The 16257-nt window shown below is 35.9% G+C and overlaps 1 protein-coding gene across 1 annotated transcript; it reads right to left on the minus strand.

The window, feature by feature from the left end:
* Positions 1-12966: 12966 nt before the first annotated feature.
* LOC142631928 (CRIB domain-containing protein RIC4-like) lies at positions 12967-16016 on the minus strand. Its single transcript, XM_075806292.1, has 3 exons — positions 15570-16016; positions 15329-15463; positions 12967-13552 (listed from the first exon to the last, which is right to left on the minus strand). Exons 1-3 carry the CDS (start codon positions 15697-15699, stop codon positions 13311-13313), a joined length of 507 nt encoding a protein of 168 aa, XP_075662407.1. The 5' UTR covers positions 15700-16016; the 3' UTR covers positions 12967-13310.
* Positions 16017-16257: the final 241 nt, after the last annotated feature.

Genomic DNA, 16257 nt, shown 5'->3' on the forward strand with positions numbered 1-16257 from the left:
TTCCCTGAGGATAAACTGGGGTGGAGTATCTATTTATGATACCCATGTCACCACAATATTGTCTAAAGGCCTTGCTATCAAATTGAACGCCATTGTCTGAGATAAGTGTGTGTGGTATACCGAATCTAGTGACAATATTTTTTCAGACAAACTTCTTGGAATCAACATCTCTGATATTTGCTAAGGGATCGGCCTCAACCCATTTAGTGAAATAGTCTGTTCCCACAAGAAGCCATCTTTTGTTACCTGCAGCTCTCGGAAATGGCCCCACTATGTCCAATCCCCACTGCGCAAAAGGCCAAGGACTAGAGAGAGGGTTGAGAACCCCTCCAGGTTGATGACTATTAGGGGCGAACCTCTGGCATTGATCACATTTTCTGGCATAGTCATGAGCCTCTCTCTGCATATTGGGCCACCAATAACCCTGAGTCAGAGCTCTATGGGCTAAGGACCTTCCCCCAGTGTGGCTTCCACAAATCCCCTCATGCAGTTCCTCCAGTAATGCTTCCGTTGATTCAGGGTGCACACACAACAAATACGGTCCTGAGAAGGATTGTTTGTACAGCTTCTGGTCCTCGAAAAATCAGAAACGGGGCGCCTTTCGACGTATCTTTTCTGCTTCAGATTTGTCCTCAGGAAGGATATCATTCTTAAGAAAAGCTATAACCGGGTCGATCCAACTAGGTCCAGGCCTTATCAGATAAATGTGAACTGTGCTGACAACGGTAAGAGTTGGCTCCAACAAATCCTCCACGAGGATAACCCTGGGCAAGTCCTGAGCCAAGGATGTCGCCAACGTAGCCAAAGAATCTACATGGGTGTTTGCACTCTCAGAAATATGAGCTAAGATGAAGGAGTCAAATTCAGCTCGCTGATGCTTGACCTGGGCCAAATATTCCTGCATTCTGGGGTCTCTAGCCTCCATGGTCCCCATGACTTGGCCGACCACTAACTGAGAGTCCGAGAACACATGGATTCCCTTTCCACCCATCTGACGTACCATCTGTATGCCTACCAAGACGGCTTCATATTCGGCCTCATTGTTAGTAGCCGAGAATGCCAATCTCAAAGATTTTTCGAAGACAATTCCCTCAGGGGACGTTAGAACAAGTCCAACACCAGACCCTCTCTGATTAGCAGCCCCATCCACATACACTTTCCAAATTGAAGGCACTGCGGCCGTGATCACTCCAACTGATTTTTCATCTATGTGTGCTTCTTTTAGAGTTTCTTCTAACAATGGTTCAGTAAACTCTGCCACCAAGTCAGTAAGGACCTGGGCCTTCACCGAGGTACGAGGCTTGTATTTAATGTCAAAAGCCCCTAAAATGGTTCCCCACTTTGCCACCCTTCCAGAGTAATCAGCGCTGCGTAACACCGCCTTGAGGGGCAATTGGGTCAGAACCACTACGGTGTGAGACTGGAAATAGTGGGGAAGCTTGCGCGTGGCGTGAACTATGGCCAGAAGCGCTTTCTCTAAGAGCAAATAGCGCACCTCGGCCTCATTCAAAGACTTACTAACACAGTAGACCGGTCTTTGTACCCCGCTTTCATTCCTTATAAGGACCAGGCTGACCATGTGGACGGCTACTGCCAAATAAGCAAACAAGACCTCGTCCGCATCGGGGCGAGACAAAATGGGTGGCCGAGAAAGATATTGCTTAAGCTGCTGAAAAGCTAACACGCAATCCTCGGTCCATTGAAATCCTTTCCATTTATTCAACAGTTGGAAGAAAGGACGGCATCGGTTAGCTGACCGAGTGATAAATCTATTCAATGCAGCAATCATTCTGGTCAATTTCTGGATCTCTTTTGGGTTCCGAGGCGGCTGCAAATCCTGAATAGCCTTGACCTGCGCTGGGTTCACCTCTATGCCTCTGTGAGTAATCATGTACCCCAAAAACTTTTCGGACCCCACGCCAAAAGAGCACTTTGAGGCGTTAAGGCGCAGCTTGTACTTTCTTAGCACCTGGAAGGTGTCGGCTAGATCTTTGACGTGTGAAGGTATTGTTTTGCTCTTCACCACCATGTCGTCTACATACACCTTAATGGTCTTCCCTAGTTGCTGTTCAAACATTCTAGTCATCATTCTCTGGTAGGTAGCCCCGGCATTCTTCAACCCGAATGGCATGACCTTATAGTGGTAGTTTCCTGTTGGAGTAATGAAAGCAGTTTTCTCCTGATCCTCCAATGCTAGTGGAATCTGATGGTAACCCTGGAAGGCGTCCAAAAAACTCATTCGAGGATGTCCGACAGTGGCATCCACCAGTTGATCAATACGCGGCATTGGGAACGAATCCTTGGGGCAGGCCTTGTTCAAATCTGTGAAGTCCACACATACTCTCCAGGTTCCATTCTTCTTTTTAACCACAACCGTATGCGCCAACCATTCGGGGTAGAAAATTTCTTTAATAGCCCCAGCCCTCTTGAGTTTGAGAACCTCTTCCTTTACAGCCTCGGCATGCTCTTTGGAAGAACGTCGAGGTGGCTGCCTTCTCGGCACAATGGCAGGGTTGACATTCAGACGATGACAAATGAAGTTCGGATCTACGCCTGCAGCCTCATAAGGGTCCAACAACTCTATCTTCTCCTGGTGTGGCAAACGTGTGCTTACTTGGAAGAACCTCTTTGGATCATTGGCTATCAGAAACTTCTCTAACTCCTCACAATGAGCCTCCTCTCCTGTCACCATTCCAGGTGCATCAGGAGCTGTTAACTGCTATAAGTCTTTGGTGATCGAAGCCGAAGACTCGGCTTCTGTCTGGTGCAGCACTGCAGCCGACATGCATTGCCTGGCCACCGATTGACGGCCGAGGATTTCTTCAACACATTCCCCTGAGGGGAACTTATCCTTAACATGTAAGGTGGAGGGGACAGCTCCAAGAGCGTGCAGTCATGGCCTGGCGAGGATGGCTGTATATGGAGAGTACGCGTCAACCACAATGAAATCCACCTCAACCGTTTCTGAGCCAGATTGAACGGGCTAACGGATCTGTCCCTTCGGCAAAACGGCTCTCCCTTCGAAGCTTATAAGTGGCAAGTCATAAGGAGTAAGATCTTCCAACTTCAATCTTAACCCCTTAAATAGATCAGGGTACATGATATCTGCACCGCTGCCCTGATCTATCATCACCCTCCTCACATCATAATTCCTTATCCTAAGCGTAACTACAAGAGCATCGTCATGGGGTTGGATAGTCCCTACCTTATCCTCCTCAGAAAATCCCAAAACGGGCAAATTTAGCTTCAGCCTCTTCGGTCTGCAGCCTAACTCCTCGGCCTGAGGATGTGAAACTGCCATCACCCTGGTGGGAGCCGAGCCGGTCCTGCCGGGTGCAGCAAAAATAACATTAATTGTTCCTAACGCCTGCCGAGATGAATTATTCCTCTGATTGTTTGAGCTAGATTGACTGCCCGGCCCGCTAGGTTGGCACAAGTGCTGCTTCAATTTTCCTTCACTGACAAGCTGCTCCAAGTGGTTCCAAAGGGTCCGACAATTCTCGGTAGTGTGGCCCACATCCTGATGGTATTGGCAGAAAAGGTTCTGATTCCTCTTCGCAGGGTCTCCTGCCATCTTACCAGGCCATTTGAAGAAGGGTTCCTTACGAACTTTCTCCAGCAGCTGATGTACTGGTTCTTGGAACACAGTGTTCGCGACCTGAGGTGCTGCCGAGCCGGACTGCCCAGCGTAATCTCTCCTCGGCTTGTTATTGTGGTACTTGTCCGACCTGAAATCCCTTCTCTCCTGCGGGATAACCTTCTCCTTACCCTTTCCTTACTGTTGGTCTTCCTCCACTCTTTTGTACTCGTCAATACGGTCCATGAGGCGACGTACGCTGCGGACGGGCTTTTTAGTCAAAGACTTTCTCAGGTCGTGATCAGTAGGAAGACATACCTTAAAGGTATTGAGCGCCACCTCATCAAAGTCGCCATCTATTTCATTAAACATCTCCCAGTAACGGTCGGAGTATGCTTTCAACGTCTCCCCTTCCCTCATGGTCATGGATAACAGCGAATCCAATGGCCGAGGTACTCTGCTACACGTAATGAACCACGAAGCGAATGCTCTAGTAAGCTCCCCAAACGAACCTATAGACCTCGATTTAAGGCCGTTGAACCACCTCATAGCAACAGGTCCCAAGCTAAAGGGGAAAACTTTACACATCAGGGTCTCGTTGTGAGAGTGCACCGCCATCCTCTGGTTAAAGTGACTCACGTGCTCCACCGGATCAGTCCGGCCATTGTAGATGGTAAAGGTGGGTTGAGTGAACCTCCTGGGGAGCCTCCCCTTCTCAATCCTCCGTGAAAACGGAGATTTGGAGAGTTGGTGCAACGCTCGACTCATAGCATTGTTCCCTAAGCCCCTGGAAGGAGACTTCTTGCGTCTGCGAGCTGGCTGGTCATCCTCCTCACCAGAGGACATTGCACTGGGGGGTGAGCAGGATCTTGAGCTGTAGCTACCTCCCTGTACCTCCTCTGAGGAAGGATTAGATGAGGATCGTGAAGACTTGCGTCTGGCGCGGCGTAACTTTCTCTTCAAACGATTAATCTCCTTCTGCATGGCTTTAGCTCCACCCCCATGGGTGGTGCTGCCCCCACCATGAGTATGGCTAGCCCCGGGGTATTCTGTATGGACGCTTCCCTCTCGATCCCTTCGACGCTCAAGACGCTCGAAAAGATCCTCTGGCTGTGATCCCTGTGACTCTGCATGGTGGGAACCCAAGCCTGCCATAGTATCCCAACTCCTTCTAGACTAGATTTCTCACAGATGACGCCAATTGTAAGTGCACAATTGCACCTGGACCCAAAGACAACTACGGGCTCAGGCCCAATGAGCCTTAGACAATAAAATTTGTAGAGCGTGGGCTTGTAACCTAGATTAGAAGTGCTGACAACTTAATAACGGGCTAAGAGTTACAAACACATATAAATAACAAACGATAACTGAGAAAATATCTCCTCGGACGTAAGCCGAGGACCACTTCTGTATTATTGATATTTCTTCCTTAAAAGTTACAGCTCTTCGTTTCTCTCTTTTCTATTCCGATCCCCCTTTCTTTTTGGCCTTTACCCCCCTTAAATACTTCCTTCCCTGATACTTTTTGAACAGTGACTAGAAGTTTCCACCTCACTGTTCAGGGGTCACTTCCCCATTAATGCAGCCAGGGAGGTAGGTGCAGAGCCTTTAATGCGGAGGTGGCAGCCTTTGCTCTTGATATTTTCTTTAACACTGGTGCATCTAGAAGGTGCAGAGCCTTTTTTTTTAATTGTTATTGCAGCCCACTACCCACTAAGCCCACATCTTATAATACAAGCTACAGAATAGAGGAAGAGATAGTCAGGGTTTTATCTAAGAGGCTAAGTGGCTATTGTTCTTCTTGAATTTGTGTGTGTGTATATATATATATATATATATATATATATATATATATATATATATATATATATATATAATGAATAGAAGAAGTCAAATATTTTCGGTTGTGGTTTCTTTGCCTCTGGGACTTATGCTATGCCGTGTTATATATATATATATATATATATACATATTAGGATATTAGGATAGTTGTAAAGTTTTCTATGGTAGATATATATATATAATATGGCTTGTTTGGAGTTATGTATATTAACTTAAACTCTAAAACTTTAGCTGCTGCCTCTGGGTTCTGATAAATTACTTTGCATTAGTGCTATCATTAGTTCAGCAAAGTATTTTACTAGTGAGTCAATTTTTATAGTTTAGTAAAATTTATATTTTGTAGAGGATATTGAGTAATTTTCATAATTGATTATAGGTCCGATTTAAGAGTGTCTTGAGGCTCTTTGGAGATTATTTTGGCTGGACTTTCAGAGTGATTTGAGTGCGGTAAGTAATTATGCATAATATGCACAAGTTTTGTTCTTTAGGTTCTTAGAAATTAAAGATTTTCAAAGTTATATTTTTAAGCTTACATTTTTTTAAAAGTTTATCAAAAAGCATTTTTACACTATTGAAAGAGAAATTTTAATTGGCTTTTAAATAATGTTTTAAAAGAAATTTCAAATTTTAAATAACGATTTGAATGTCCAAAACCCATTTAAAAGAAGATTTTTAACTAAACTATTTTATGAAAATAATTGAGTTTCAAAGTAAGTTTTCTAAAAAGATTTTTGTTCTTTAAATTGTTTCAAACCAAAGATTTCGAAATCATATTCTTGTTTTTCAAATGGTATTTAAGACGTTCCTTTTAGCAAACTGGATTTTCAAACTTATTCAAGAATTGTAAAAACATTTATATAAACTCTTCAGTTCCTATTCGTTCCCTAAGAGAGTCAAGCATCTTTTGATTTATGTTTCAATTTGACATGGTGATATTCAATATATCTTTATTGTTGGAACAATTGTTAATATTGAAAAAAATATATAATTATATGTTGTATAAACTTTATTGTTTGTGATATGTGACTCAAAATGAGTGTTTTTTTAGAATTGATCAGATATATATGTGTAAATCCGCTCACAGGATTGTATGTGAGAATATGTGTTAATCCCTCACCAGCAGGGGTTAGATGTTTGTATCCGCTCACAGGATTGTATGTGAGAATATGTGATGTGTATATGTGACACTGTGCCCTGATCAATTATTTGTATGTGTTTCCAAAAGACTTTAAGATATGATTATATGTGTATTAAGTGAAATTGTGAAATCAAACTCGTGCTTTGCTTGACTCTATTCCGTTGTGTATTCTGTATAATTACTTACTAGATGTGTGGCTCACCCCATCAATTAATATTTTCAGATTAAAGTATAGTTGGGAATTAGAACCTTTGGACCGCTTGTGAGGTGCAAGGTAGAGCGTGGAAGTTGTAGGCGGCTTCAGTGTTACTTGAAGACTCATTAAATTTTAGTTACCTTTGTTTTGTAGTTCACATTTTATATAGTGGAGTTTATTTTCAATTTGTGGAGTTTTGAAAAGATTATTAGTTATTATTATTTTTATTTTCCGCTTAGACTTCACAATATTTTGGAGATTATTATAAATTGTGGATTTTGTTTATTATAAGAGGTTTATCAGAAGCATTGTTTATTTGGAGTTTTATTGAATTAAGCTTAAATAAATTATGTTTATTGAGCTAAGTAAGGTTAGCAAGATAATCAGGTATCTAAATTCATGTTTCATAGATTTGGGTCCTGACACCCATATACCCATCTGGGTCCTTTTACTCCCCACAAAGTTATAAAAAAACAAAGTACAATATAGATTGCAAAATTGTATGTAAATTTAATAGTCTATGATTGGAATTTACTACGACAACTTACATATATATTGGACAACAAAATAATTAAATTGGATCAAACCATTAACATATGAATTAGATCAAACATAAGGAAATTACCCCCTCAAAAAAAGAAAATCATAAGGAAATTAGCTTAAACAAAAGGCAACAGATACATAATACGTATTTAATTGATTATAATAAAAAATTAGAGTAAAAATACATACCTACATGATTGTAGGTAGAAAAATGGAAGCCTAAATAAATAAATAAAACTATACAATAAGTTGGAGAATGAAAAACTACACCAACTAACGGGGTATATATATACATACTCCACCTAGAAAATGAGTCCAAGTAAAAATCAAATACTCTAATCTCCTTGAAGTTACCTAATCAAGAAGTTTAGGTTAATTACATATTAGTTTTTAAAAAAAAAATACTTTATCCCAAAAAAAATAGTTAACGTTATTAGCTAGATTGTTATTAGATTTTTTTTTTTTTTTACATTAAAGTTAATACCAAAAAAAAAAAAAAAAACTTATGGGAAGCAGTATGTTTTTTTTTTTTTTAGAGATACACTTACTTTATGATAATAATGAATTAGAGATAAAAATGAATTAGAGTCCTGATTTTTTGAATTTGAGATATGAATGAATTAGAGTCCTGACTAATCTAATATTAGTCTGTAGTTTTTTATTTCATTTTTTTTTAGAGATACGCTTACTTTATGATAACAATGAATTAGAGATAAGAATGAATTAGAGTCATGGGTTCTAGTTAGCTCAACTGGTAAAGTCTCTTATGGTTGTATAAGAGACCTGGGGTTCAATCCGTGCCTACACCAAAAACTGATTGGTGTCTTGGAGTTATCATCAGGAGTAAACGCCATAGGTTGAAACTCTCTCCAAAAAAAAAAAAAAAAGATGATGAATTAGAGTCCTTATTATTCTAATATTAATTTACCTACAATCTTACATGAAGCCGTTTTTATTTTATGCTTACTATATAATATTTTTTTTTATTAATATAATATTAATCTATACCTACAATCTTACATGAAACAAACGTGAAGCAGTTTTTTATTTCTTTTTTTTTTTTAAAGAGATAAACTACTTAATGATAAAAAAGAATTAGAGTCCTGGTAATATAATATTCTTTTTTAGTTCTTTAAAAATCTAAAAATTTAATAAAATTTCTGTAATTTGGTAAAGTCACGTGGCGAAACCACGGCATCTAAACCCAACTTTTATTATATATATGGTATCAATGTTTACATGTGCATATGCATATACAGACACGTGACAATATTTAGTGTAGGCCTACAAAGAAAGCACAAAATGATTTCTTTTTTTCTTTTTTCTTTTTTCTTTTTTCTTTTTTTGGGATAGGATCATAGGAATGGCATCGTGGTGTTTGTCAAAGCAAAATGATTATAGGCCACAACACAGCGTTGACTTTGCTCACATTCTCTAATGGGTACCAATCCTTCCATCATTATTTTCTAAAAGCTAGCGGTATATTTGTGGAAAATTTTGTAGTCTATATAAGCTTCTCATTGTAAAGGGGATCAGTTGCAATGGAATAGTGAAATCCATTGTAAAGTCAAATAGGTAGGATTAGAATAGCTGATCTTTTGATGAGATGAAAAGACAAAACTTTGAACTCGTACATGGTGGATATAGATAAGATTCATATTAGGGATATTACAAATTTACTATATAGAGCAAGTCTATAAGTAGATGTTTCATCAATTATAAATATTTAAAAAAATATATTAAATATTTATTTATTAGTAGTTGAAGCTTACCAATCACATTTATTGTCACATCAATTTGTAGTTTTAATTTATGCAATAAAATTTGTAATACTTTTAATATTTTCCTATATATAATATAGTGTTAAGGACTCTCTTTTCAGCATTTTATTATTTAGCTTTTTATAATATTGAGCTAGAAAATAACATGTAATTATTGGTTGTAAAATGTTGGGTCCAAACAAATGTCAACCCATTTATTTTTCATAAAATATTGAGCTTAAGTCCTACATCACTTCACTACAAGGGCCAGTCCCATATTTTGTTTGCAACTTGAGTTGAACTTCAAGGCCACACTTACAAGTGAACTCACCACTATGGAAGTGCTCTTGGAAGCACATTAGTAACTCTGTCTGGATTTGTTTGACAGCACATATGCACTTTCCTTTAGCACAAAAGCTCATATTAGATCCATTTTCTTCATTAAGGTGTTGGAGTAAAGCACTTTCTAACACAAAAATATGAGATATTCATCACTTCATGAAATAGCCCAACTCCTTTTTCACGAAGCTATTAGGGACTGAACTTAAGACTTCTTGTTCTGATATCATTTTAAATTATTGATTGTCCTAAAAATTTAAGTTATTGAAAATGGTAAATTTAATCATTAAACCACATACTTTTAACGCCTACAAAGGGAATGAAAAAACATGTCATAGCCAAATGTGCATACTCTTAAAATCACTGTTTAAAATTTATTTCTCTCAATCATAAGGTTTTTTTTTTTTTTTTGTCAATATTGCAGCTGAATTAGTAGTCCTCTCTCTCTCTCTCTCTCTCTCTCTCTCTCTCATTACAGATCACATCTCTACATTTTCAGATTTCTAGTAGCTCCACCTGACCTTGAATACCCAAAATCTTATAGCATAACATGAAGCCTAGTAACCCTTATCTAGTGTTAACCTTTCTTCTTCAGGATAAAACCAAAAAAGATAAGAAAAACATAGCCATTTCTTTAAATCCAGCAAAAACGATAATTAGCTCGCACACCCATACACGTTCATTCAAGTAAAAAAAAAAAAGCGTGTGATTAAGAAAACTGGCATAAAATGATCAACAAAAGCTTTTGATGATTACAAAAGTAGAGTCATCTCTGCTTTGCAAAGCAGGGGAGGAGGAAGCCCAATCAAAAACCATTAACATCACAGGCCTTTCATTTTGAATTCTCGTCACACTTCTTCCCAAATTTCTTTTATCCCTCACCAAAAGCTTCACTTTTTGTTAACCAATCCCACGCAGGGGCGGTGGCACTTGTTCAGGGGTTTAAAAGAACCCCTGACTTAAAAAAAAAAAAAAAAAAAAAATATTAGTTTATTTTATTCTTTAAAATATTTTTGCATACATTAGTTGAAATTTTGTCAATTTATTTTAAAATATTTTCATAAAAATAATGACAACTGCATAAAAATAAATATATTTTATATAAATTTAACAAAATGGTCACACCTAGCCACATTGACAATGAATAATAAAAATTGATAACGAACTATCATATAATGATTTTAAATTTTAAAAACTCATAGAAGTTGTAAAATTTCATATATTTGTATTTTTTTATGACTCGATATATTCGAGTTTTTTTCCTATAAAATTTTATTTTATTTAAATTTCTTAATGACCCCCTTGAAAAAATTCATGAAGCCACCATTAATCCCACGCAAGAACATTTCTTATGCTTCTAGCTAGATTCACCATTAAAATGTTCCAGTGGCTCCATAAACTCACTACATGCTTTATTCTCCATTACTCCTTCACTTCTCTTAGCCTCCACGGTCGTTGTCTACATGCTTGGTAAAACATCTCTCGCTATTTCTCATCAAGTTCATCAAAATATTTAAGTTGTAGATATTATATGTGTTATTCTTGTAACTAACACCACAGTTCGAGTCTCAATTTATAAGAGACGTTGGTTTTCAACACATACATATATGTGTGTACACGTTTGGATACCACTTATTTTACTAAAAACTGAAAATAATAAAAAAAAATTTTCCGATTACTGCTCAGCACTGTTCACTAATGTTTAGCATTGTTTCTATGCTGATTGATTGACATGAACAATGCAAGAAGCGCTACACTTAAAAAAAACAAAACAAAAGGGGGCAAAAACGTGGGACATGGACGCTTAAAACAAACAGACAACCCAAATAAATCAATTATTGATACTGGTTTCACGTGTCTAATTCACCGTATCACTTTCCAATATACCTTTACAAGCTTTGTAGGGAATTTTTTTGGGGCTTCTGCGGTTAGTAAATTGGAATATTTCTATATATTTTATCTCTGGCAAGTTAAATTAAAGGCTAAAATTTAATTTAGTTTTTTTTTCCTTTAAGTTAAATTGTTAAATTAATGTTTAATTTTTTACTTTAGACCCTCATTTTGTCAAGACATATCTATATGATCCTTTGTCCAAATCTATACGCCATTGAAATATCCATTCAAGATGGAAGACCGACACTACACTTCTCCTATATTCCACTACCTTGTAAATCTCATGAATTTAATGAATATACTTAAAAATATATGGTAAAATGCATAGTATAATTTTTATATATATAATTTAAATATTATTAATAGCCATTTTTATATTTTGTTGACTCTTTAAAAGTCTTGTAAGAATATTTTTAATTATAAAATGTAAACTGTCTATATTTATTTATATATTTATTTATTACTTCTTAATTTTTGTTATTGTGAAACACTTTTTTTTATATTCATTTATTCTAGAATATTTGGTTTTTATACTCAATAATTTACTTGGATGAATATTTATGATGTGGTCTCACATTTGATTCTAAAATTAGAAAATAAAATTCCCTCAAAAAATAAATAATTTAAAACATATAGCGCAAAATTAAACTCTAATTTAAAATTATAATTGCATTTTCTCTAAGTTTTACCCCTCTCTCTCTCTCTCTCTCTCTCTCTCTCTCTCTCTCTCTCTATATATATATATATATATATATATATAAAATATGAATTACGGATTAGCCCCGCTTCACTCGTAATGGTTGACCTTGTCTCGACACAGCCCCCCATACCCAACATGGACTATCTGACATTGGATTAGCCCAACACAGTGGGCTACAACAGCGAGATTAATTCTGTGTCTAATTTCATGTGATTTAAGTATGTCCCACAAAACAATATATACCGTTATCAATTTATCATCCTCTAAAATATCATATGTCAAATGTAAGATTTAAACATTCCAAGGGGTATTTTAAAAATAATAATAATAATAATTTCATAGGGGTATATTTTAATTGGATATAAATTTTGAGAAATTCTTCTTTGGATAATATTTTTTTCTCATATTAATCATGCCTGCGAAATTTGCAGAAGATTAAAGATTGTAGTTATGTTATCAATTAAATTTTTAATTTTTAATTTTTTTAGTCTAAAATTATGCATAAAAAATAAGTTTATGAATTGAATAGTAAATAGCATTTGATTGGCATGAAATTTGACATGCGTGTTAAGAACATAAAAAACATACAATCCATATGTTAGATTTTCAAAATATTTAGTCATGTTAATGTTTTATTAGGAGTTGTAGTCACTAACTACAACCAAGTTTGTAACCAAATTTTGTCCTCACAAGAATATTGAACCTTGGTTCTCGTAAAGGGAAGCAATCAATGTCATGGAAGCAAAATTTCACAAGTTTAGTCTAGTACGAAATATATGTAATTGAACTTTGACTCACCGACAAATAACATCTCGCTGATAATATAGAATGCAAGTGGGTTTTATTTAACATAATTGGCAAAATTTCTTGTCACTCTCAATAAATGACTTGGATTAAATCTTACTTATACTTAAATAAATAAATAAAAAGTTATTGGTGTCTTGATACTATTTTATTATAGATGCTATTTAAGAGCCATATTCCAAATCCTACCATATAGATCAAAATCATTTATATATTAAAAACAACCAAAAAAAAAAAAAATGCAAGGCTAAATAAAGACGACCCTCCAGCTGTTAAAAGACAAACAGTGTATGATGCAAGTAAATCCTTACAATCAGATTTTGCAAAATCTCTACAAGAAACAATAATCTCAGCACCTAACTAGCTTTTTGGAAAGAAGTGAGAACAACACCCATGTGATTTTTCAGAGTACTATACTTGTCTTGACCAGAGACCTAATGAAATCATCAAATTTGTATCTACTATTAGAGGACAAGGAGGAGTGAGATCATCATAATCATCATTTCATGTTCAAGTGTTCAACTAAAGTTTGAGGGATCAACAACAAGAGGTTCATGAGTCTGTGCTGCCATGGCCAGCTCGAATTGCCTTAAAGAAATTGAAGGGAAAGAAAGTATTTCAGGGTTTATGAGATTTTCCCAACCCTTTACTGGGTTGGTAGTTGTAGACCCATCCAATCCTATGTGTGTTACGTGCTTCACATCTGTTGGATATCCAATCTCCATTTCCTTTTCCATTTCTTCAATCTCTTCTTTGTAAACTAAAAATGTCATGGAAAGTATATAACATGTAAGCACTTCAAAATAATACAACAAATTCAAAAATTACAGAAAACTTCAATGCTATGTGAGAGAAGAAAATATTAAAAAAGAACAATCACTTGAAAAAGGAAAAAGAAAAAGAAGAAGGAAAGAAGACCAAATATGATGTCAGTGAGATTGAAATTGAATGGCTTTATATTGTATTGTTCATATACATTATTTCATCAATATAATTTTGTCAAAAAAGTAATGCGGCTTATACCATTGGTATTGTCTAGCTAGTTTTCTTGATGGGGAGAACCTAAGTTGAATTTTTATGAGAACTTTTATCGAGTTATTCTTAAACTTTCGTATTTTTAAGGAGTGCTAGGAAACCTTTTTTGTTCCAAATAAAGAATAGAAAGCAATAGACTTCAAGCACTTGGCTGATTATCTCAATAATTTACCTAGATCAAATTCTCTATGTCAAAATGTTAACTATTCTAATTTCTCAAGCATTTTATGCAAAATACTAAAGGTCCAAACCGTCTCTGCCTTTTTCATGATCACCTCTTCCAATTAAAACCTGTTTTAATTTAGGGTGACCAATATTGTGTAATAATATGCCTATGTATTGGCTAACATGTATCACCCTATAACAAATTTAGGAACACAACTTTTTTTACACCTGTTTTAACAATTTATTGAAATGACAAAGTGTGAGTGGTGGAAATAAAAGTGGTAAATTTATGTGAAAATGATTGTCTATCACCTGAAACTGTCATCTTAATAAGTTGGTGGCTATAATGTCACATTTAGATTATAACAAAACAAATTTTGGTAATTATAGATTAGAAGTTCATCTTTAGTCAACTCTTTCTTCTTCTTCTTTTTTGTCTTTTTTAATTACTTTTTTTTTCACAACATTAAGAGGTGGAATGATCACTCTTTTAATGGATGCCTGCTTCCTTGGTCCCCCAAGCCTTGGAATATAGGCTGGAATTTTGACCTTATCTTGCTCCTGGAGATATTTAAATGCTAAGAATTAAGAAGGCAAGGTTGGCTACCTAACTATTCATCAGGACTTCCAACAAACATATAATTGTCTCCCTACCCCCATACCTAGAACAAATATTAAATTTGAGTTCTAGAATAACGTCCCACCTCATAAAAGTATGAAATACTTTAAAACATGACCTAGATCATTTTCTGCTATCTCAAACATACAAGTTGAATGTATAGATGAACCAGCCAAAAACAGAAAACGAAAAACAATGGTATGAATCAACTCCATGCTCAGCTTCTAAACTTTCTTCATTATAAAATTAAGAAGAAGACAAAAAGATTCCTAATTGCATTCATTTCAAGAGTACCATTATTAAATTAGTTAAGTCTTTTTTTTAACAATATGTGTTTTATATATGTACACATTTGTGTGTACCTAAGATTCCAATGGTTTTTATAGGGGAAATAAATACATTGGTAGTTAATTGATACTTCGGCATCTTTTGTTATACAATTGGATTTAAACTTATGACGTGTGCTACATAACTATTACTCTTCATCATCAAATTAAGATATCAATAAGTTTTTATACTTACATATTCAATAATTAAAAAAAAAATTAATGAATTTAGCTAAATGAAACCATTTTGACATCCTGTAATTGTTTGAGGACAAAAATGGTGCAATTTTGTAAATTAAACTCTTTTCTATCCTCCCTAATTAAATCACTACTTAGTAGTTACCACATATTAACAATATGATAAAGCATTGAACAAGTAATCATCCCTTACCAAAGATTTGAGAAAAACTTTTGATAGTCCTGATCACTCGCTGTATACCTCCAGCTATGCTGGGCCTTGGCAGAGCCAAGAAACTAGAACTCTTCAATTTTGATCTACATGACTTTTCTTCTCCTTCTTGTCTTCCTTGTGAAAAGATAACAAACAACAAAAGCAGTCAAACACTGCAAAAAGATTCCTCTAGCCTAAAACAAACAAAAATGCAAGAGAGAAAGAGATACATATATCATACTTGGTGCAGGAGGATTTGATTCTGGTTTTGGTTTCTTGGGTTGACTTGTTGTGCCAAGAGCAACGCTTGCATCAGAAGTGCAGCCAATGGAGAATGGAAGAACCACAAATCTCTCTGCACGATCTTTCATTATCCCTTCACAAACTTGCTAAAGAAAACAGTGCCAAGGTTTGGGATAAATAAGAGAATAATGTCGTTGTTATTATGGGCATGAAATTGAAAACATGAAAATGGGTCAGTTATATTGGACCTTGTTGGCTTTATGAGCAAGATAGAATGATTAATGTGTTGAAAATATATGATGCAAACCCAAGTTTGGTATGAGAGAGGGAGAGAGAGAGAGAGAAATATATGTATATGATTAAGGAGTGGGTGCTAGAGTTGTTAGTTGGTTAAACCGTGCAACTCAAACCTACTTATGCTGCTGATTGGGGAAGTCCAAATTATGGGATTAGAATTTGAGCCCACAGACCAAACCTTTGGTTCCATTTGTGAAACTGTTCCTAATAATTGGTTCTCTATTTGGTGGGCTCCTTTTCACTTGCCTCTCTTGTAGACTAAGCCACCCCACCATCCATGTTCATGTTTTCGTCCTCTTCATTCTTTTAATGGTTTTTTATTTATGTTTCTTAATCTGGAATCTGCAGGACGTTGACTGGCCTTGGGATCTATCTTAATAGAGTAAATC

The sequence above is a fragment of the Castanea sativa genome, chromosome 4 (assembly GCF_040712315.1).
Source record: "Castanea sativa cultivar Marrone di Chiusa Pesio chromosome 4, ASM4071231v1".
Taxonomy (NCBI): Eukaryota; Viridiplantae; Streptophyta; class Magnoliopsida; order Fagales; family Fagaceae; genus Castanea; species Castanea sativa.

Coding starts and splice junctions, on each gene's coding strand:
- LOC142631928 (XM_075806292.1), bottom strand. CDS start 15,699: ATGAAAGATCGTGCAGAGAGATTTGTGGTTCTTCCATTCTCCATTGGC. Junction 15,464..15,569: donor ATCAAATCCTCCTGCACCAA/GTATGATATATG, acceptor TCTTTTCACAAG/GAAGACAAGAAGGAGAAGAA. Junction 13,553..15,328: donor AAGTTTTTCTCAAATCTTTG/GTAAGGGATGAT, acceptor TGACATTTTTAG/TTTACAAAGAAGAGATTGAA.